At 47.3% G+C, this 22,566-nt stretch overlaps 1 protein-coding gene across 2 annotated transcripts in view; it reads right to left on the bottom strand.

Moving 5' to 3' along the window:
* Positions 1–22,566, bottom strand: part of BBS4 (Bardet-Biedl syndrome 4) — a 44,927-nt gene that overhangs the window by 2,664 nt on the left and 19,697 nt on the right. For both annotated transcript variants that reach the window (XM_031055031.2, XM_031055032.2), the window contains exons 4-15: positions 18,549–18,612; positions 17,741–17,852; positions 16,214–16,286; positions 13,710–13,763; positions 11,416–11,543; positions 9,543–9,597; positions 8,055–8,123; positions 6,693–6,845; positions 6,390–6,561; positions 5,246–5,315; positions 1,755–1,896; positions 1,111–1,321 (exon numbers count right to left, since the gene is read on the bottom strand). In XM_031055031.2, the coding sequence (XP_030910891.1) occupies positions 1,111–1,321; positions 1,755–1,896; positions 5,246–5,315; positions 6,390–6,561; positions 6,693–6,845; positions 8,055–8,123; positions 9,543–9,597; positions 11,416–11,543; positions 13,710–13,763; positions 16,214–16,286; positions 17,741–17,852; positions 18,549–18,612 (1,303 nt within the window). The remainder of the gene's footprint in view (positions 1–1,110; positions 1,322–1,754; positions 1,897–5,245; positions 5,316–6,389; positions 6,562–6,692; positions 6,846–8,054; positions 8,124–9,542; positions 9,598–11,415; positions 11,544–13,709; positions 13,764–16,213; positions 16,287–17,740; positions 17,853–18,548; positions 18,613–22,566) is intronic.

Genomic DNA, 22,566 nt, shown 5'->3' with positions numbered 1-22,566 from the left:
CAATACAAGCTTAGACATTAATTCATGCTTTGGGAAGGAAAACAGTTCCACTGAAGCTGGTTTATGCTCAGGCATCATTCTTAGTTCACAGTTTTAGCAGACTCAGGGAGAGTTTCCAGGCAGGTCAAGTAGCTGCCTTGAAAATAAAATCAAAACAGGACACTGCCATGCTCAAGTTATTTCTGTACTTAGCTTTAGGCTGACAAGTGATGATTTGAACTAGCTTCTTTCTCTGATATGGATAGTGAGGTCCTTCAGGTAAGCCCTAAACTCCTGTTACATTTTGGTTTACAACTTTTCTGGCTAAGTCTTCCCTGCACGGGAAGTTTGTACCATGCATGAGAAGTGGAACAGGTCTTCAGGGGGAGCAAAGCAAGAGGCCTGGATTACACAACCTCTTTCCTGCTTCAGTCTGCAGGCAACAAGACTAATGGTGACAGAACATCACCATGATGAACCCAGTGCATTCCTCCTTGGAAGCCAAGGGGTGAGAGGAGGTCAGGCTATGATGGTGGCTCAGGAGATGCTCCTACCCAGCCCTAGCGAGAAGCAGCAAGTACAGCTGTCAGTGTAAAGCTCCTAAGGCTCACACTATCTCCTGAGCAAGCTTCAGCCCAGGAGCCCCCACTAAAAGGTAATCCAGCTTCAAAGCAATCCAATTGCAGTTATTTTTGTAACAGAAATGACAAATTGCTTCAGAATGTCCTTAATTTCCTTTCTCTCCAGCAACCTCTCTGCACATGGCAGCTCCTGGGCTCTTCCAGAGGCAGACAAGAGGTCTAGTTTCTGAAACCACCCCCTGTCCAGAGCAAGAGCTCAACTGTGTGTTAATGGAGTCCTGCCCATTGTGGCTCAGACAGGAAGGGAAATTTCACTGGCTCTCCACACCCCTGCAAAGCAGGATAGTATAATGTACCACAGAGAGCCCCTTCTTTCCATGCTTCTTTCACTCAGAAATCTGGGACAGTTAGTACCAAATATTGACATCACTGCTGTGTAAGCAAGTCAATACCTTCCTACACATGTGCTGTAACTCTTTACTTAAAGGAAAAGAGATCTCTCCTTTCCCCTCCCACACTTCTACTTTTAAGAAAAGGAAAAGAGAAGTACCTGAGGGAAGCTGCATGGTTTTCCCATAGCCTGCAGCTGAGGACATGGCTTGACCCAAGGCCTGGTTAGAGCCCAGCGGCTGCTGAGTGCTGGAGGATTTTCCTGATGGAGCAGCTTTCTGCTTGGATTTAGATTCTTTAGAAGACTTAGTCCAGACCAGGCTCTCCCCTACTTGCAGGGCAGCTCCCATCTTCTGAGCAACCTCCACCATCTCAAGAAGTAAAGAGAGGAAACCACTGTAAACAGGAACACTTCAGACAACAGTAAAATCAACAATACCACAACACCCCTAACAGAGCTGGCCACTGCCAAGGTGCTCGAGGGAAACATCCCCACTAATTCATTCCTTTAATTAAGAGGGAATCTTGTCTTGCTGTGTATTGATCCCTGCCCATGGCAGGGGGATTGGAACTAGATGATCTTGAGGTCCTTTCCAATCCTAACTATTCTATGATTCTATGAAGAACTGAGCTTCAAAGAGCAGAAATGAAGCAAACAGCTCTCAGCAGGCGCCTGCTCTGCTTGGAAACCTCATAAGCAGAATTTCTTCCCAAGAACTGGACTCCAAAGTCAAATTTCCTCCTCGGCTGTTGCCAGCCTTGGTGTGGCTGCTCAGTTCCTGCCAACAACTGTCAGGCACATACCTCAGGGTCGAAGTCAAGAGTGCTGCTCTCCTTCAAGGCATTGACCTTCTTCTCCATCTCCTGGTACTGACAGAGGGCTCCCTTCCTGTCACCCTGGTTATACAGCAGGACAGCATAGTTCAGGTTGACCATGGGGTTGCACCTGCAGCAGGCACATAGGATCCATCACATTCCCTGCAGTAACACTTATCCAGACCTGTGCCCAAGCAGCAAAGATGGAGACACCATTCTGCCTGGCACAGGCAAGCACTGTGACTCCAAAGCAGATGAGAGGCTGCAGAGCCAGAGTTCTTTGGGAATGTCAGAGTCCCATGAGCTTGGCAAGAGATTCGGTACTTGGGCTCAGCAGAGTATCCCACTGTCCCTGGCAATACAATTGATCCTGGGGGTCACCTCACCCCTGCAAGGCTTTTCCCTGCAACAGCCACTTCTTTGCATGTGGGACTGTCCTGGGACTACCTTCAGTCAGTGCCTGGTCTCCCAGCCCCTTGCTCCTGGCACAGGTATAGCAGCGAGGGGGGATCACTGTGAAAGCTGAGTTCTGCTCTGACTTACCTCAGGCTCTCCCAGCTCGCAGGAGACCAGCTTCTCATGGGACAGGGCAGTGGAACAGACTCAGGCTTATTGACTGTATTTTACAACCCAACATGCTACAGAACGTAATGCTCCCATTTTATTTTCCTCACCTCTTCCCTCATTCATGCAGTACAAGCACACATAACTGTATGGACTGTTACAGAGGAACAGGAGGTGATACCCATTAGTGAAGGACTTGAAGAGGAGACCAGCGCCCCAAATAACACTGTTACCTGTGAGGTCCTTTCTCCCTTCTTGATGCAAAAAAGCACATGAAGAGGGGAGACTGAGATGAGCTCTTAGGCAGAAGCTCTTCCCTGTGAGGGTGCTGAGGCGCTGGCACAGGGTGCCCACAGAAGCTGTGGCTGCCCCATCCCTGGCAGTGTTCAAGGCCAGGTTGGACACAGGGGCTTGGAGCAAGCTGCTCCAGTGGAAGGTGTCCCTGCCTGTGACAGGGGTTGGAGCTGAATGAGCTTTAAGCTCCCTTTCAACACAAACCAGGCTGGGGTTCTGTGATGATTTCAAAAATTACTCCATGAGTTCTTGTTTTCTACAGTATTCATTTCCTTCACATTAACCCCAAAGAGCAACTTTTTTTCTGTCATAGCCAGGAGTGAGCAAACTAAACTGGAGGGAAGAGTGAGCTGACTCCTCGGCTCTGTAATTGATACCTGAAGCTCTCAGAGAGCTGATCCTTGCCTGACAAGCCACACTCAACAAACTGCTCTGACCTTTATCAGCCTGAATCTCACCCTTATTTTGGACTGTATGTGTATTATCTACCACAGAAATGAAATGCAAGAACTCGTGTATCCGCACACAGGTCAGTGAGAGATGCTTTGTAGTTTGCTCAAGCAATGTGAGCAAGGGACTGGTGCCCTCTCCTGGAGCTTGGCAGGGATAACTGGAGCCATCCGAGGACTCCAGCACCCGCACTGGGTGCCAAGCCAGAGAGAGCATCCTTTGTGAGGAGCACGGAAAGGAAGGCTTCTGCTCATACTGTTCCATAAATAGGAGTGACATCTGCAGCCCAGGACTATCCATCCTCAGTAAGTTATGTGACAGTGCTGCAAGAATGAAGACTATTAGAAGAAATCTGAGAGCATCCATAACCATTGGTTTTCCTTTAACTGGAACTGGAATGCTGACCCTGCATCCCACAAAACCCCTCCTCAATGTCTTTGCCAAAGCAAAGGAAGTAGTGCATGAAGAGATAAATAATCAAAACCCCATCTCTTCCCCATCTCCCTCAAAAAGCCAAGCTACATGAAACCAAACCTACACAGCAAAACCCTGCAGAGACCAGACACATCTGGGAAAAGCCAGTTTCAAATTCATTGACCCTCATGAAGCCAATTCACCATCAAGAGCTGAGAAGCAATCTGACAGTTAGAAAAAAGCCAATGGCTAAAGAACCACAGAAAGAAGGAGAGCTGTGAGCTAGAACTCATACTACTAAGAAGAAACACTTTTTTGATAGGTTTTTCCAAGATGTTTTCCACTGCAGACCCCATGGTACCAATGGCACCCAGGCCAATGTCAACCAAGTTCTTTTGGCAATGGAAACAAACATGGCTGTCTTCATCCCAGCCAAGCAGTTCTTCATATGCCAGCAAAGAAAGCCTATGGGGAATGGGATTCAGCCACACCATAACAGTCTGAGCAGTCTCTAAGATCCTGCACTGCCTTTCTGGGCCTGGAAGGCTGTGTAGGAAAGCCAGGAATCAACTGGGCTTAGTGCTGTTGGTAGGAACACCATTGCAAACGTTCTCCCACAGCAATCCATGTACAAACCCTTGAGCACAGTTTGCCCAGGTTTGGTTCCAAGGAGGGGGCTGCACAGACCTATCACGTTTGAAACAAATTTAAACCTGCTTTGTAGTTCTTTTGATGCATAAGTATGAAGAACCCCAGCGCCAGATGCATGCAGCATGTTCAAGCCAGGTAATTTCCAGTGAATGTCTGAAAGCATTTACAGCACCTCATCACAAGAACTGCACTGCAGTGGGTTTTCAAACCTGCTGCCCTTTACAATGGGCTTAGGAGCTTCCAGAATTCCCCAAATTGAGCCTGGCCAATGCGGCCATATTAGAGAACAGAGGAAAAGGGACCAGCATCTTCTCATGCCACCTTGTGGTGGCTACTGCAGATGGAGAGTGCTTTTGCCATCACCCTGTGGCCAGCATACAGACTCCAGGCTCAGGAGCAGCATGCTGGTGGCTCCGAGTATGCAAGTATTCCCAGTAAACTGGGGAGAGAGACAGAATTTGAGACAAATTTGGGTTTCTGTCTTAAATTCTGAAAAGTTGTGAGGTTCAGCTTTACATTTCTGAAGCCAAGAGCTCTGATTTTAAGAGCTGGACTGCAAACAGAGATGGGTCACAAAATGGAGCAGGAAGGACCACACTGCTGCCTTACTCTGTGCTTTGCATGAACTTCTTGCCCACATTCTCCACGCTAAAAATCTTCCCTCTGCCCATCAGAACAGGTTTTACCCAGAGCATTGCACCATACTCAGACTTTGGGTGACAAAATATTTGGGAATGGCTGGTTTTCCTCTATTGAATCTGCTCCACTGTGTGCAAGTATTCAGGGAAAGGAAGGCTGGAATCCAAAGTCATCACAATTGAAACACTGACTTAACAGCAAAACAGAAACCAGCTTTGGGTTGCTCTGAAACAAAATTTCCCCTTCAGTTTTTCAGAGCGGACTTGAAATCTGGGGTTGTTTTCTTTCTTTTTTCTTTAAAATGTGGGTTTAAAACTGTCACTTGAAGCACTGCAGGAATAAAAATGTTTCCTCACTGCAAACCTTTTAGCGTCAAAGCAGACCCAGACACAAAGCATGCAAAGGAAACCAGGTTCAGGGAGGCAAAGCAATGCACTCAAATGCTGACAGTCATCAGCAAGACTTACTTGTCCAATGCCACAGCTTGCTCATAGGAGCGCTTTGCATTCTCGATGTCCTCAAGGTTTGTCAGAGCAACTGTAAAACAAAATGTGCACACACAAGTTGATGCTTCACAAGGACTTCATTGCCAACTCTGTGCTGGGCTGCACCCCCAGAGCATGAGCAGCAGCTCAGGGAGGGGATCCTGCCCCTCTGCTGTGCTCTGGGGAGACCCCCCCCCTGCAGCCCTGATCCAGCTCTGGGGCAGCAACACAAGAGGGATGTGGAGCTGTTGGAGTGAGTGCGGAGGAGGCCATGGAGATGCTGCGAGAGCTGGAGCAGCTCTGCTCTGGAGCCAGGCTGAGAGAGCTGGGCTGGGGCAGCCTGGACAAGAGAAGGCTCCTGAAGGGGAGACCTGAGAGCAGCTCCAGTGCCTAAAGGGGCTGCAAGAAACCTGGAGAGGGGCTTGGGACAAGGGCCTGGAGGGACAGGCCAAGGGGAATGGCTTGAACCTGCCAGAACAGGGGAGACTGAGATGAGCTCTTAGGCAGAAGCTCTTCCCTGGGAGGGTGCTGAGGCGCTGGCACAGGGTGCCCACAGAAGCTGTGGCTGCCCCATCCCTGGCAGTGCTCAAGGCCAGGTTGGATACAGGGGCTTGGAGCAAGCTGCTCCAGTGGAAGGTGTCCCTGCCCGTGGCAGGGGTTGGAACTGGGTGAGCTTTAAGGTCCCTTCAACCCAAACCACTCTGGGATTCCATGATATTTAGGACAATTCTGAATAGCATTACATCATAAAATAACAGGTGCTATCAGGGACTGCTGCCAGGATTAAACCTCATGATGTCGCTTCTGACACATTTGTCTCACTTGACCCCAAAAATATCCAGTCCTGAAAATGCACACCCACTCCTTAGGCAACCCAAGCACAAACTCTTAACATGTAAAAAGTCTTTTTTAATGCTTAATCTGGATCTGACTGCAATTTAACCTTCCTATTCATCACTGAGAGAGAACGACTACTAAGACTTCATGCCTGTCAGTAACCTCCTGGGGAACGGCTTCTTAGTTTAATCTTTATCCAGCATTTACTTCAGCCCAAATGCTCTGTATATATAGAGTTGCATCTCCTAAGGTGGATATACACACAGCTGGATAAAGGAGCATTGCATACCTGCAAGGAGCATATAGAGCTCTCCCATCTTGGGCTGGAAGTTGATGGCAGCACTGAGAAAGTGGAAAGCAGATGCATACTGCTGCATTGTGAGGTGGACTAACCCCAGATTGTACAAAATCTTCCAGTCAAAGGGAGCCAAGTAGTTTGCCCTCTTCAGGCAACTGATAGCCTTGAAAACAAGAAATGAATGTGCTGTAACACAGCCCTCCCAGACAGACCTCCTGCCTCTGCCACAAGAGGAATCTTGTTCTTGCATGATGTTAGCTACCGATCTAAAAATAAAGGAAACCAGATACTTACAGCTATGTATTTCTTCTTCCCAAAGAAGCACATCCCGATGTTGTTCCACAGCGGGGGGCTTTCAGGCGCAGCGCTGGCTATCACCCGGTACTTGGAGAGGGCAACGTCAAAATCTCCATGCGCCTGCATCATGCTGCCAGCAGCCAAGGTGGCCTTTGAGAGAAGACAACAGGCTGAAGAACAGCATTTTCCCAGATACAGAAGACAACAGGACAAAGTGAATAAACAAAAGCCATCTCAAGAGCAAGCCTTTAACTTCTTTAGGTGTTTTCTTCCAGGGGCCGCCAAAACCAACAGTGGGGAGCAGGTGGGGACTCTGGAATCTCTCATTGAGCAGAAGACAGGGGAAAGAAGGGACTCGAGTCTGCTTCTTCCTGCACTATCTCAACCTTGGAAACATCACAATGTGACAAGTGTTGAGGGTCTGGTTTGGGGTGACAACAGTACCTCCGACAGTCTGAACATCTGAGAAGATCTATGCACTAAACAGGTTCTTTTTACTGACAAGCACCCATAGAGATGGTGCTGGTGCAAGTTAAGTGGAGAATAAAACACACTCCAGCAAGACACCCGCAGCAAAGCAAAGCCAGCCTAGTTCACACTGACTGCCTGTGACTGAAAATTCATGGAAATATGCATGTGGGGAAAAGCAAGCAGTTACAACACATTCATTGAAACCACATTAGCGAAGGCCTTTCTAGTATTTCACAGTGACACATCAGATTTGTAAGTGTAAAAGTGTTTGCACAATAACATTTGCTCTGCATTCGTATATCATTTGTCAGCCACACATTTCAGTACTCCCCATTGTTAGCATAGTGCAGAAGGGGAGAAGAAGCAGACAGAAATGAAGTAACAGGCCTAAAAAGGGAAGCAGTTTCACAATCAGGGAGAAAAACTAGACGCCAAGCTCAGCTTTCCAAACCAGAGCCAAGGAAAGGCACATTTATATCCAACAGCTGGAAGCACAGACAGGGCTATTAGCAGATGGGGGAATAGTAGAATGCAACAACATCTGTATCTGTGCTTAGAGTCAGAGGGACATGGGCACAGCTCTTGGAATTTTGGAAACACTTTCTAGAAGACTTGCCTTCCAAAGTAAATTCCACTTGGTTTTGCTGTAACTTCAGATTAGAAATCAAAGGGATCAATTTAATATCCCGTATTCTGCCTCTTCCCCTTTCCCTACCTTCACACACATCCAACAGGGAAAGGTCCCAGAAATGTACTTCAAAGAAAGCTTTCTGGGTATGCCTTTCTCTCCAGGCTGACCCTCACTATGGATGGCAAAGCTCTGATACTGGAATTAGCTTTAAGGAGTGTCTCATCATCATTCAGCTGGTTCATTCCCACTCCTCATACCTTGTAGTTGCCTGGGTCATAAGTAAGTGCATTCCCAAGGTGTTCAAAAGCCTTCTGGTAATCGCCAAGCTGGGAAAAGAAGTAAATAAGCATCATAAATACAGGAATAAGGGGGTTAAGAAGGAGAAGTCCTCCCTTGTCTTCCAACAGGCTGCAAGCGTTAGTGGGCATGACTTTGCCTGTATAAAAGCAGATGACTCTTTAGAATCACTTAAATAAATCCTACGATCTTCAACTGAGTTATGCCAGAATTATACCAGTCCAAACAGGATAAAATTCTGGATACTGGTGTCCTTTTTTGGTCACAGAAATTGATGAGAAGCCCATCTGTCATGCCAGCAATTGTACTGACGCATCCAAGTCTAGCACCTTCTGTAATTAGCAGCAAGTGGGAAAGCTGTAGAAGCATCTTTAACACTCCTGAAGGTGAGCATGTACCCAGAGACATGACAAACTGAACAAATGAATCAGAGCACAGACCTGGCAGCTAAATTCACAGGGTGAACGTTACACTCGTGCTACCTCCATCTTACAGATCCCCCTTCCCACGTCATACTCCCATTTAAATCCACACACAGCCACCTGAGACATCCAAAGCTCCTACTGAATTTCCATATCTCTGGAGCAAGGCAATTTTTTTTCAAGATCTACATTTTACTCTCAAGCATCTAAACAAAGACAAGGGGAATGGCTTTAACCTGCCAGAACAGGGGAGACTGAGATGAGCTCTTAGGCAGAAGCTCTTCCCTTGTGAGGGTGCTGAGGCGCTGGCACAGGGTGCCCAGAGAAGCTGTGGCTGCCCCATCCCTGGCAGTGTTCAAGGCCAGGTTGGACACAGGGGCTTGGAGCAAGCTGCTCCAGTGGAAGGTGTCCCTGCCCGTGGCAGGGGTTGGAGCTGGATGAGCTTTAAGGACCCTTCCAACCCAAACCACTCCACGATATGATTCTATGAAATGCTCAAGGATCTTTCCAAATCCACATTTGGTACCAGATTTCCAGCCCATCAATCCTTTCAGGCACTACTGCCTATTCTTTGCTTGTTCCCTCTGTGGGAAGCTTACTTTTGGAATAATGAGACAGTCCTTCCCATACATTTTACAGACCTGAGTGATAAGCATTCCTTTGTTATTTAAATCGATTCCCATTCCCTTCCACGGTGTGTTAGCAGCAACAATTTCATGGCTGCTTTTGTAGGAGAATAACTTGCTAGACTCCTGCTCCAGAAACAAGGTAATGACTAGTCACATTCTGTTATACTTGGAGGATTTATAACAGAATTAGGCTGGTTGCCAAACAGAATTCCTGCTCTGGCTCAGGTCCAGGAAATCAACTTGCTTTTAGTAGCAAAAGGAAAAAAGATAGAGAAAAGCAAGCCCTGTAGTGTTGAGGGCAGACTTTAGAGAAACGTGTACAAGTCATGGGCAGGTGGACAAAAAAACCCCTGCATCATTTTGACAGTAATTAAGTTCTTGGGAACAGCTTCAGTACCTGCAAGTACAGCAGCCCCAGTGTTGTAAGGAGGTCTGCGTTCTCCGGGGAAAACCTGCAATACAAAAGCCAGAGCCGGTTGCTTATTAGCACTGCTAGAACAAGGTAAAACCAGACCACGGAGTTGTGATGCTACATTACAGCATCATATAGAGTGATATAGACATTAGATCACACCAGGAAATTAATTGTTATTACTAAATACAAACATTAGAACAATTGTCATGGTGGGGGCTTCATCTCAGGGATACGACACCTAAGCTTTCAAAATGTCATTAAAAATGGGAAGGTGACAGAGTTCTGTGAAATAGAACTGGATGCATAAGAAGATAATGTGGTTTTGTTAAGCTTCAGTGTGAGCCTGCATCACTGACCTAGAAATAGAAAATGGGATTTTCCAAAGTCTCCCATAAACCAAGCTGTAAAACCATCCTAAGCCTCCTGGGTCATGTAGGACATGCAATCCTCAGCATTTCTGATGGATCCTACACACACTCAACATCAGACTTTTAATTCACCCTATAAAATGATTACAAAGCTGGTTTCACAGACCAGCTGTGGACCAGGGTGCTCAGAGAGGCACTACTTGTTAATGTAACCCTGGCCATACACATCAGTCCATTCAGCACAGAGAAGCTTGACAAAATATGTCCCAAGGGCTTTCAGTTTCTGTGTGCAGCTCCCCATCCTTTGCTGTGCGAGTTCACACAGCAATGCTGTGAAGCCTTTTAAAAGCATCCCCATTCCCAGTAGCTTTTGAAGACAACAATAGGATGAAAAGAACAACAAAAAGGAAAAAGCAGAGACACTGTATTTGTGGCCTCCCTCACCTTAACAGAAGGAAGTTTTCAGCTCCCTATTATTAAGACTTACGAAACATAATATGCACACTTACACTGGCACCTTTATACCCCCCAGGCAGAACAAAGTAGCCTGTGCCTGTTGGTGGGTAACCACAGAGCAGCAACAGTCTGTCCTGGAGCTGGTAACAAAAGGCAGATGAGAACACAAAAAAAATCACAAAACCAGAGGAGTGAGGAAGAAGGGAGGGCAGAGGAACACTGAGATAAGAGACATCAACCTGGTAAGATGCTTAGCAAGGATTACTCACGTAATAAACATTCTGGATTAGAACAATGTTTTACCAACCCAATACACTGTCAGATGTATTGGGTACAATGCACCTGACATTGGGTCAGATGTACAAAAGCAGCTGTGTAAAGCAGCAGCCTGAAAAGAGCCTATACAGAATGTAGATCCTCCGGTGGCTTCTCACATGCTCCTGCTTTTCTTTAGTGTTTGCCTCCATTACAGAACTACATCTTAAAAGCACTGGTAAATCAGATGCTCAGGAATGCCCTAACCCAAGTTAGACCAGTACTGAGAAACAGCAAGGGGGTGGGAGAAGCTTCCTGTCCACCACCCCATCGTGTATTTGCCTACTCACCGGCTCTCCAACACAGATCACTCCAAGTGAAAACAGCATGTAAAACCCAGCAACTGATTTCTGACAGAATCAGGGTTAGAGAGACACCCAGGTTCCATCTTTTTAGTGGATAAAGTCAGGTTTGGATAGGTTTGCTCCCAGGTATCTCGGTCCATTTGGTTTTCCACTTTTTCTTTGGCAGCCCTTCCAATGTCTACCTTTTTCCCTGACACACTGTCAGCAGGAGCAGGACTACGGCTGAGAGCAGAGATAGCTGAAGAGCTTGAAAGTGCCAGCTTTGCACAGAGGATCCATTGTGCCATCAGTCGTAATCCATAATTACCACAGCCTTTTTATCATGTCCTCAATTCAGACCTAGGACATCAATCAAGTTCCTCCTGGCACAGGATGGGACATGGACAGATAGAAAAAAGGATATATTCTTACTCCACAGCTTTCTTATAGACTTCAATGGCTTTCTCAATCTCCCCCTCCAAGAGGTGAATTTTCCCCAGCATCATGTAAGTCAGATCATGTCTGCTGAGCTCCAGGGCATTGTTTAGCTGGTCTCGTGCCTAAACACACAACCACAGAGAATAAAAACAAGGAAAAAGTGATTACAGAGACCTCAGGGAAGCAACAGCTCAGGAACAACCCCCAGCAGCCAGTGAAAGAGAACAGCCACCACCCCCTGAGCTCGGAGAGCCTGCCAGCAGAACCCAGCCAGTTAACTGTTGAAACAAGTCCTGTACCAGGAGCCACATGCTTGCAGGGACAGCAGAAGGCAATGCACCGTGCTTCAAGCCAAGCCAAGAGGCAATGACCTCCCAGGGAGGAGAGGAGCATGGGCCTGTTCCTGTATTCAAACATGTTTGGCTTGAGGGAAGCTCCAGATTTGTGAGGTTAACAGGTACGCTATAGTTCATTCTCTGCTAAAATGCTTATTCCAGCAATGAGCATGAATTGCCAAGAAAACAAGAGGAGGGAATCAGCTCTTGTCAGGCACACACACTGATCCCCTCCAACAGGAGACACTTGGAAGTGTGTCATCTTCTTGCCTCCTTGGGCTGGCATCCTGCTGTCTCTGAGCACAAGATATATGAAGACAGGCTGAGAAAGTTGGGGCTGTTCAGCCTGGAGAAGAGAAGGCTGCATGGAGACCTCATAGCAGCCTTCCAGTACCTGAAGTGGGCCTACAGGGATGCTGGGGAGGGACTATTCATTAGGGACTGTAGTGATAGGACAAGGGGTAACGGGTTCAAACTTGAACAGGGGAAGTTTAGACTGGATATAAGGAAGAAATTCTTTACTGTTAGGGTGGTGAGGTACTGGAATGGGTTGCCCAGGGAGGTTGTGAATGCTCCATCCCTGGCAGTGTTCAAGACCAGGTTGGACAGAGCCTTGTTATGGTTTAGTGTGAGGTGTCCCTGCCTATGGCAGGGGGGTTGGAACTGGATGATCTTAAGGTCCTTTCCAACCCTAACTATTCTATGATTCTATGATATATTAGAGAGAGAAATGCTGTCACAGTAACGGAATTCTGCAATACAGGGTACTTGTTACCAGCCCCTACTGAAGAGTCGTCCCTGAAGGCTTAATTATATTTTAGATGTCCTCATGGCAGTATTGCTGCCCATGGTGACTGGTACATCTCAGACAAGGCATCAGCAGTTTGGAAGTTTGGAAGCTGTCAGTGCAAACAACATATCCCAAGTATGAACCTGCACTCCAGAGCTTCTTTCGTGACTGCCTCAAACACAGAACACAGCAGAGGTTTGCTGCAAGGGCCACAGCACTCCACCAGAAAGAGCAGCAGGGCCGTATTGGGAACTAAAGGTTTCTAAATGCTGGATTTTCCCTTATAAAGTAACCTCAGAGGGTCAGAGACAGCTCAGTGCTCATCACCAGCACCTAGGGGAGGGTTAATGAGGAACTGGGAATGGCATGCTCAGACCTGGGAAAGAAAACTCCCTTCCAAGCTTCCAAGCTTTTGATGAGCTCCAATGCTAACATAGCTAGTGCTGCCACACTGCAGCTATGCTCTTAGGTGACTTTTGCTACAGGCTAGGTGCAAGAGGAACTTCAGACACAGGAGCAAATCCTCTCCATGGAGGATAAAAAAAACCTGCTGCACCTCCAGCAAACCAACCCCATGACTCTTCTCTCTGAATCCTGCCAGACCCAAGGGACAGCAAGCTTTCTTCTGAAACTCTGCACAAGCTGCATCTGTATGCAGCAGGGGAAACTGTTTGGGTCTTTACCATCCTGCTTCTTTCCTCAAGAAGACAGAACTGGCACACTCTAAGGATTGCTGCTCCTCACAAAACCAGCAGTGTTCACAGCTCTGGATTTGAAAGGCTCAGAAACAGAAGGTGCTCTTGTTGGAGCACAGCTGGTTTTCTGTCTAGTTTGAGGAGGCTCTTTCAGGTTCCTCAAACATTCCCTTTAAAACCAGAAACGCTCCCTCAAAAAAATCCTGCTTCAGGACAAGCCTCCCAACCTGCAACAGGGCTGCCTCTACTCCGCAACCATCCAACGTCACTGACCTGCAGCTGGCTCAAAGTAATTCAACAGGCAAATGAAACCAGAGGCAGCTCCCAAACATTTGCTCCTGGAAACACTGAAGCAAAAACTTCCTTAATACCTATCACTGCAGATCCACTTCCAACTACCAAAGAAGGTGACATTCTTGGGAACTTGCTTCCCATTCATCAGGGAGATACAATGAGCATTTCCATTACCTTGTTGAAGTGCTTCAGGTACATGTAGCAGACACCCAGGTTGTGGCTGATCTCCTGTATGAAAACAAAACTGAATGAGCACTACAGAAAGTGCCCCATGACCCAGCTTCAGTGAGTGCTTGAGCTCAGAGCTGCTCCATGTGCTGGGCTGCACCCCCAGAGCATGAGAAGCAGCTCAGGGAGGGGATCCTGCCCCTCTGCTGTGCTCTGTGCAGACCCCCCCTGCAGCCCTGATCCAGCTCTGGGGCAGCAGCACAAGAGGGACCTGGAGCTGTTGGAGTGAGTGCAGAGGAGGCCACAGAGATGCTGCGAGGGCTGGAGCAGCTCTGCTCTGGAGCCAGGCTGAGAGAGCTGGGCTGGGGCAGCCTGGACAAGAGAAGGCTCCTGAAGGGGAGACCTGAAAGCAGCTCCACTGCCTAAAGGGGCTGCAGGAAACCTGGAGAGGGGCTTGGGACAAGGGCCTGTAGGGACAGGACAAGGGGAATGGCTTGAACCTGCCAGAACAGGGGAGACTGAGATGAGCTCTTAGGCACAAGCTCTTCTTTCCTGTGAGGGTGCTGAGGCGCTGGCACAGGGTGCCCAGAGAAGCTGTGGCTGCCCCATCCCTGGCAGTGTTCAAGGCCAGGTTGGACTCAGGGGCTTGGAGCAAGCTGCTCCAGTGGAAGGTGTCCCTGCCTGTGGCAGGGGTTGGAGCTGGATGAGCTTTAAGGTCCCTTCAACACAAACCAGGCTGGGGTTCTGTGATTCTATGAAACACAAGCTACAAAATCTGCCAGTAATAACAGTTATGTGGATGAGCTCTGTGCCTGGCCACACCCTTCTTGCTGTGTAGATCAAGTGAACCTGTAAGTTCAAGTTACTTCAGGAACTTAGAGAGCTTAATGGTGATTGCACACAAATGACTCCAGGCTACTGAGATGAACAACACAGAAACAATGATAGTTCTTCAGAGAACAAGGAGCAAAGACTGTTTTCTTCACTGAGGTGTGATTCAGTTCCCAGCGAGGTCTCTGAGGCTCAGTAAGTTGCCCTTAATGATGACTCTCAGTGCAACCATACAGTCACTGGGATACACTCACTGTTGCACCCAGCTGGGCAAAACTGGGAGACATGCCTAGTTTTCCAAAATAGAAGTTGAGCATTGGAAGAGCCGATACCCCTCTGGCATCTTAAACCATTTAGCAACAGAGTAGGAAGCTCACTTAGGGATCCTAAACACTCTGATGACACTGCAGGGAACAATCATGACTCTAATTCCTCAGTTTAACAGACAAGATACTTGACACCTTCCCTACCTGGCCCATCTTGGGAAGCTGAAAGTGTGGTTCACTAGAGTTCCTCCTTTCCGTTCCAGTGAGCCTTTTACTGCTTCATCAGTTTAGACAGCCTTGACCTTTAAAAGGAAACTCTCTTATTTCCTCATTAACCCTCTTAGACTGGTATTTTCCTCTCCAGCTGTGTAGAACAGTAATGAATTGGTAACTCCCGCTTACTGCAGCTTGCACGAGATGGCATGAGGAAGGGCACAGGCTGGCTCTCCTTCCAGTGCTGAATCAGGAATGGGAAATAACTAATCTAAATATCCACCAAAGTCTGCCTGCTGTGGCTGTAAGCAGGGTTATAGGATGTCAAGCACATACTGCAGGTAGTTTGGTCAGTGAAGGGAACGCAGACTTGAAAGAAGACCCACACTATAAAAGGTTTGAGTTGACGAGCACAGGATAAGTTGAATAATACCAAACACATCCTCGTATCAGACCTGCATTTTCAGAGCACCAAAAGCACTACTAAAGTCAGTGAATGCCTGATGTCTTCAGGATCACATGTAGCGACTCTATCTTGGAAACAACACTGCCGCAGGCAAACCAGGCCGCTGCAGAAGGCTGCTCACAACTAACTGCACTCCACATCCTCTCTCCTCTTACCCACTGTCACACATTTCCCTTTGCAATGCTCTTCCTTCCTTTTTTGTCTTCCTATTTAGGAGGTTGAATTTACATACCGCTCCTTAGCATCAGCCTACATTTTGCCAAAACAGGCAATGCTTGGTAGGTAACAAGTAACCCTCTCGGCTAGTTTGAGGACAACCTTTTCAGTGGTGTTTTGCATTACAAAGCTTTCCCAGTTACTCAACCAAGTCTTGATGCTACCCGAGGGTTTTCAAACAGGGAGCTCATCCCATCCTTTCCTTTATGTATAAACACAGCTATGTGAGCACTGACACTCTGCAAAGCCCAGACATGTTGCTCAGTTCTCTGTGCGCCCAGACAAGGTGTGGGATTTGCAGGCAGAAAGGAAGCCTTGCTCCTGTGTTCCCAAGCAGGTGCTGCAGAGGCTCAGCCAGGCTTGGGAGCCTGTGCTAAGAGGTGATGCCTCGCAGCCCTGCAGCTCCTCATCGGCTCAGGCTGAGCTCACCTCTGCTTGGAACACATTTGCAGACGTCTTCATAAAGCCACAGAAACATTTGTGCACTCCAATAGCCTGCACCCCACTGAAACACTTACCCAGTCCTTTTCATCAAGTTTAGCTGCTTCATTGTACACTTCAATGGCTGCCTTGTGCTTCCCCAAAAGAAACCTGCAAAAGCATTTCAGGTTTTACTTTTAATTGCTTTGAAACCCTGCTGTGCAACCACTATCACCTCTGCCAGTGAGAAATGATGCTATTTGCTGGCTCTCCAGAGACCTTCACAAGAAGCCCTGAGAAGTTTACAATCTCAGCAATATTACAATCAGAACACTGCTCCCTTTCGGGGCTAGGCCATCAATCCTGAGAGATGCTGAGGCACAGCCTGGCATTACTGGAGATGCAATGAATGAATTCACAGGCTCTGAAGTCTGCCTTTGTCTCAAAGGAAAAAGAGTGATCTAATACCTAAAGGGGCTGCAGGAAAGCTGGAGAGGGGCTTGGGACAAGGCCCTGGAGGGACAGGCCAAGGGGAATGGCTTTAACCTGCCAGAACAGGGGAGACTGAGATGAGCTCTTAGGCAGAAGCTCTTCCCTGTGAGGGTGCTGAGGCGCTGGCATAGGGTGCCCAGAGAAGCTGTGGCTGCCCCATCCCTGGCAGTGTTCATAGAATCATACAGTAGCTAGGGTTGGAAAGGACCTTAAGATCATCTAGTTCCAACCCCCCTGCCATGGGTAGGGACACCTCACAGTAACCCATATCACCCCAGGCTCTGTCCAACCTGGCCTTGAACACCGCCAGGGATGGAGCATTCACAATTTCCTCGGGCAACCAATTCCAGTGCCTCACCACCTTTACAATAAAGAACTTCTCTTTATATCTAATAACATATAAACTTCCCCTGTTTAAGTTTCAACCCATTACCCCTTGTCCTATTGCTACAGTCCCGAATGAAGAGTCCCTCCCCAGCATCCTTATAGGCCCCCTTCAGATACTGGAAGGCTGCTATGAGGTCTTCACGCAGCCTTCTCTTCTCCAGGCTAAACAGCCCCAACTTCCTCAGCCTGTCTTCATACAGGAGGTGCTCCAGCCCCTGCTCATCCTTGGGGCCTCCTCTGGACTTGTTCCAACAGTTCCATGTCCTTTTTATGTTGAGGACAACAGAACTTGTTCAAGGCCAGGTTGGACACAGGGACTTGGAGCAAGCTGCTCTAGGGGAAGGTGTCCCTGCCTGTGGCAGGGGCTGGAACTGGATGAGCTTTAAGCTCCCTTCCAACACAAACCAGGCTGGGATTCTGTGATTCTAAACCAGACACTCAGAGACAGAAAGGGGTCTGTAGGGCAAGTTCACACAGGTAAGGTCAGCTCCCTTAGCTCTGGACCTAGAAATCAGTATGTTACTCCTCTTGCTTAAAGCACAAAGGAAGTACAATGGCAGCCAGGCAGATAACAGAGATTCTGCTTCTAAGGGTAGCCCATGCTTCTGGAAACCAATTCAAGTGCTGATAAAGAGTCAGCATGTTGGAATTAAGCAGCCTGGGATTTCACCTGATGACAGAGCAAAAAACAAACCGTGGAGAGTCCTGGGTGGCTCATCAAAGAGAAACAACAAACCAGCACTCACAGCGATCGTGCCACCTGCTTGAGGTTGTCTGTGCTTCGGGGGTTCAGAATGGAACATGTCTGGAAAAGTTCAAGAGATTCTTGAATCTTCCCCTCCAAGCGAAATATCAAAGCTGTAAAGACAAAACATACCAGGCAAATTAGTCCGTTGTGTGCAGGAAAACCATGCTTCCCTGACAGCAGGGGAAGAAGGAAGAGCATGGGTATAACAACACTCATTCGGTCTTTCCCCCTCCTGCAGCAACCTCAGGCAGATGCTGTGTTTGAGAGCAGAACAAAACACAATCAGAAGACTTGTGTGTCTGGAAAAATGGCTGGGTTTCAGAATAAAGGCAGCTTTAAACCCCAACTACTATGGGCTGCAGTACAGCCTTGGCAAACAAACCTCTGCAGTCCCCCACCACAGCACTTTCAATTGCAACACCAAGTTTTGGGGCACAGTTTTTAGGGGGCAGAGGACAGGAGGAGGAACACCATCCTTTAAGCAAACAATAAGACAACAATCACCCAAGGCAGGTAGCTCTAACAGAAAACATGCTTCTGTAATACAATCAAACACCCCATCCAACACAATGAAGGCCAAGAATCCATAGTCCAAGGAGGAAATGATGAGAAATGCATCGATACAGAGAACACAGATAATGTCATCTGCCCATTGTTCAAACCTCAAACTTCAAAACTAGGCCAAATGTTTTTTACATGTCAATTTTGTATGTTTCTGTCACCTGTCCCCTTCTTATTGTTGCTGTATCTCAAACCAGAACTTGTTTGAGCAAAATTCAGACTTCCAGAGGTGCCCTGCAACGTACCTTGAACATAGACCGCATATTCACACAGCCCATGAGACTCCTGGAGCTGCTCTTTGATGAGAGCCTGGAATGAAAAAGCACAGAGAGTACAACTCAGCCACAGTCTTCCTCACTGGGAAACCCTCTACCTGCTCCACTCTTCCCCCATCATTAAACTGCAGCATCAGCTTCCAGCAGACCATAAAGCCTTCAAATATTTCAATAAAGGTAATCTCTGTGAACAAAACCTGATTTCTGGCTGGCCAAATGCCTTCTGCAACCTTGATCTGGAGAATTTTGTGGAAGGGCTACATATAGCTGTGCTGTATCTGTGCTTACTGCAGAATGCCTTAAAATAACTTGAATTTAAACAACACACAACCCGCTGATGGACACAGCTCTTCCTTACGGTATGGTGACAGTGGTATCACACAGGACAGGAGAACTACAAAATGCATTTAAATGCTTGGGAAAGTCAGTATTCATGCAGAATCTGTAGCTAGCTGCTGTAAGATACTACATTTAGCTGCTATAAAAGTTGCAAACTCCCATCATTGTAGGAAAGCTAAGGACAGCTACAGAAACACAACCTTCCCTATAACAACAGCACTGGGCTGAGGCTGGGACAACAACAGGAGCGCACAGAGGAGTGCAAGCTCAATGCTGCATGTGAAGAACACTGTGCCAGGAATACTGCAGCCCTTGTAGCATTTCCTAGGACAAAATTAATTAGATATTACATGGAAAAGTGCCCCAAGGAATCTCTGGAAGCATCCTCTGCTGATAAGGGTATCTGCTTCCATCCATTTGTGAAGAAATAAATTGAATTGGAGCAACTGCAGCTGTGTCAATGGAAGTCAAATGAACAAATGAGAAGTATAAGGGAAAAGGAAGGGGAAAAAAAAGTAAACTAATGAAAATGTCAGCTCTTGCTGGCTACATTCATTCAGTGACAGGCTTGGGGTGGGCACAGTTTGGCATTATTCCATAGTCACACATGATCTGAAACTAAAACTGGTCAAGAGTGAGTGACCTTTGGGAGGATGAGGGCTCTGACTATGAACTGAGAGCATCATTTCTGCTCCAAGACTCCCCTTCTGCTCAAAGTGGAAGAGACAAAGGGGGAAGACAAAGATTTCTGGGCTAGGAATAAGGTGGTGCTCATCCAGCACTCCTGTCTGGTGTATGATCAGCACCAGCATCCCCTGCCTCTAAGCCAAATACAAGGGAAGGACCTGATAACAAGGAGGAAAACTGAACCTCAAATACAGCACACAGAAGGAAAGCGGAATGAAGACAAGGAGGGTTATTACTGACAATGTGCACCTTGTGAAAAGAAAACTAAAGAGAGGGAGGAGAAGGAATAACAAGTTGAAACTGCTCATCCGTATCTGTTAACAGATCTACATTATATCCTTTGCAAAGTACATTAAGGTAGGAGCTGTATCTCCTAAGATACCTTTATAATACTCTTTACAAAGTCCATTATTACAGGACATTCAACTCAGACATAATCAAGCATCTCCTGAATATGGATACTCTCTATTGCTCCATCTACATAAACCCAGTTTCTCAGAGCAAGAGAGGGCAATAGAGAGCTATCTTTTGGAGAGATCTGCCTAATTCTATAAACCCTAAAATATCCCAGAGCAAAAGGCCCTGAGCTGAGAAATATGATGTGTAATCCCAGCTTTTCCTCCCAGATTTATTTAACCGACAGAATTCAGACGCTGGCAGGAGACCAGCCAGCACGAGGGATTGTAAAGCATCTGGTAATTTTAATAACTCTTTCCTTGCACACAGCAGAAGCAGAAGAGAGCAGAGCTGGAACTGATGTGGGGGCAGAGAGCTGGGTGATGCTCAGGGCCTGTCCCTGCTCTCTCACCAGGCCAGGCTGCACAGTCACAGAGGATGCTGCAGCTTTACATGCGCTCGGTACAAGGAGAGGCACATCAAACAACCAGCATCATTCATCTCTCGTTGTAAGGAGCACAGCATCATTTGTCAACAGCTTGGTGACACCAAAATGGATGCGGGAGTGGCACTATAAGGGGTAAAATCAATTTAACGCCTTTCCTTTAAGGAAGTAATGTTGGTAAATAAACAGCTTTTTCTTGGCCTTTTACATCATTGAAAAACAGGGGAGTGTTTAAAACGGTGTTAGAGAGAAAGCATTTCAATGCCCTGAGTGGGAAAGAGGGTATAGCAAAATTCAGACTCAAATGAATAACATCACAGGTCATTGGTTTCTTAGCTGAGTCTTAAAAGAAAATTAATGGACTCTAACGAATACCCAAACTATGCTGAAATAAAGGAGTTAACAGCGATTTAAGCCACTGGGGATACTATCAATACCTTATTAGTTCTGAAGCTATTATCCCCGAATAGCATGTTTGGGAACAAGAGAATCCCAGACTGGTTTGGGTTGGAAGGGTTATTAAAGCTCACCCAGTTCCAACCCCTGCCACAGGTAGCAACACCTTCCACTGGAGCAGCTTGCTCCAAGCCCCTGTGTCCAACCTGGCCTTGAACACTGCCAGGGATGGGGCAGCCACAGCTTCTCTGGGCACCCTGTGCCAGCGCCTCAGCACCCTCACAGGGAAGAAGAGCTTCTGCCTAAGAGCTCATCTCTGTCTCCCCTGTTCTGGCAGGTTAAAGCCATTCCCCTTGGTCTGTCCCTCCAGGCCCTTGTCCCAAGCCCCTCTCCAGGTTTCTTGCAGCCCCTTTAGGCACTGGAGCTGCTCTCAGGTCTCCCCTTCAGGAGCCTTCTCTTGTCCAGGCTGCCCCAGCCCAGCTCTCTCAGCCTGGCTCCAGAGCAGAGCTGCTCCAGCCCTCGCAGCATCTCCATGGCCTCCTCTGGACTTACATGTGAACATGTGCAAGCATCCAAGGCATCAGGTCAGATCTGTAATCCCATGTAACACCAGTGGAGCAAGGCAGAGACTACCATAGAGCAGCTCAGCCCACCTAAGCCTTGAATTGCCTTCTGGACATGCCTATCAATCCTCCCTGACTGAGGAAGCATCCTGACATGCTGGGGTTCCCGTCTTATCTGTGTCAAATCAAGGCCTCTGAGCATACATGCATCACATCTGGGGAAAGGATGGAAGATCATTCAACCTGCTATGGTCTGTATGGCCAAACTTGTCCACATTTACTGCGAAGACCCTGCTTTGTGGGCCTGGTGTAAAGGCTTTGCTGCCTTTTATTTTGACAGCTACTGCAAAGCTGGCCTGCCATGTAAAAGCTGACTTCTCCCAATTTCTCCCGTTTTGCTTGCTGCTGTGACTGATGAGGACATGGAGAAGTCAATGTTGCCATTATGTCATCCACTTGGGTGTTCTGTCTCCCTGAGCCATGCATCTTCTCTGCACAATGTGATTCCACATCACATCACAGAAACAGTGACTGTACACAGAGACCAAACAAATGCAGTCAGATGAATGGGAAAGAGAAACAATTTTCCATTTGGATTGCTGGCCCAGCTTTTGTTTGTATCTATTTAAACCAAGACTGCTGATGATACAACCCTCCAGCTCCATTAAGTAAGAGCTAAATGAGTTTACTCCAGCTGCCCCCAGGAGTTCTCCAGCAGAGACAAGTTCTGACCAACCGCGGTGTTTCAGAAGCAAGACTTCTCAGCTCTTCTTTGCCCATGACAGAAGCAGAAAGCCAGCTCTTAGTGCCCCCCACCTGCCCGCTGGCAATCCACTTCAACAGCTCCTGTTCATTTTAGCAGGAAAACACACTGCTTAATACTAGATTTGCCATTTCCTTACTCCACTTGTCATTATAATCCCAAACAACCACTTCTCCGCTATCCACCAACCCAGGAGGAATCAAAAGGTGCAACATACAACGTACAAATGAAAGAATTTTGTTCAAAGGTAACCAGGATTTCTCTTTTTAGGCTTGGCAGTGATGTTTTACTCAATCGGGGTGTTTTTCATAGTATCTCTGTAGTACCATCAAGAGACCTGCACTATGGAACTGTGTTATCATCAGTTTGTATTTTCTCTTGGTCCCTTTATTCCAAAAC

The sequence above is a fragment of the Melopsittacus undulatus genome, chromosome 9 (assembly GCF_012275295.1).
Source record: "Melopsittacus undulatus isolate bMelUnd1 chromosome 9, bMelUnd1.mat.Z, whole genome shotgun sequence".
In the NCBI taxonomy this organism is placed as follows: Eukaryota; Metazoa; Chordata; class Aves; order Psittaciformes; family Psittaculidae; genus Melopsittacus; species Melopsittacus undulatus.
This window is presented reverse-complemented; position numbering and strand designations above follow the sequence as displayed.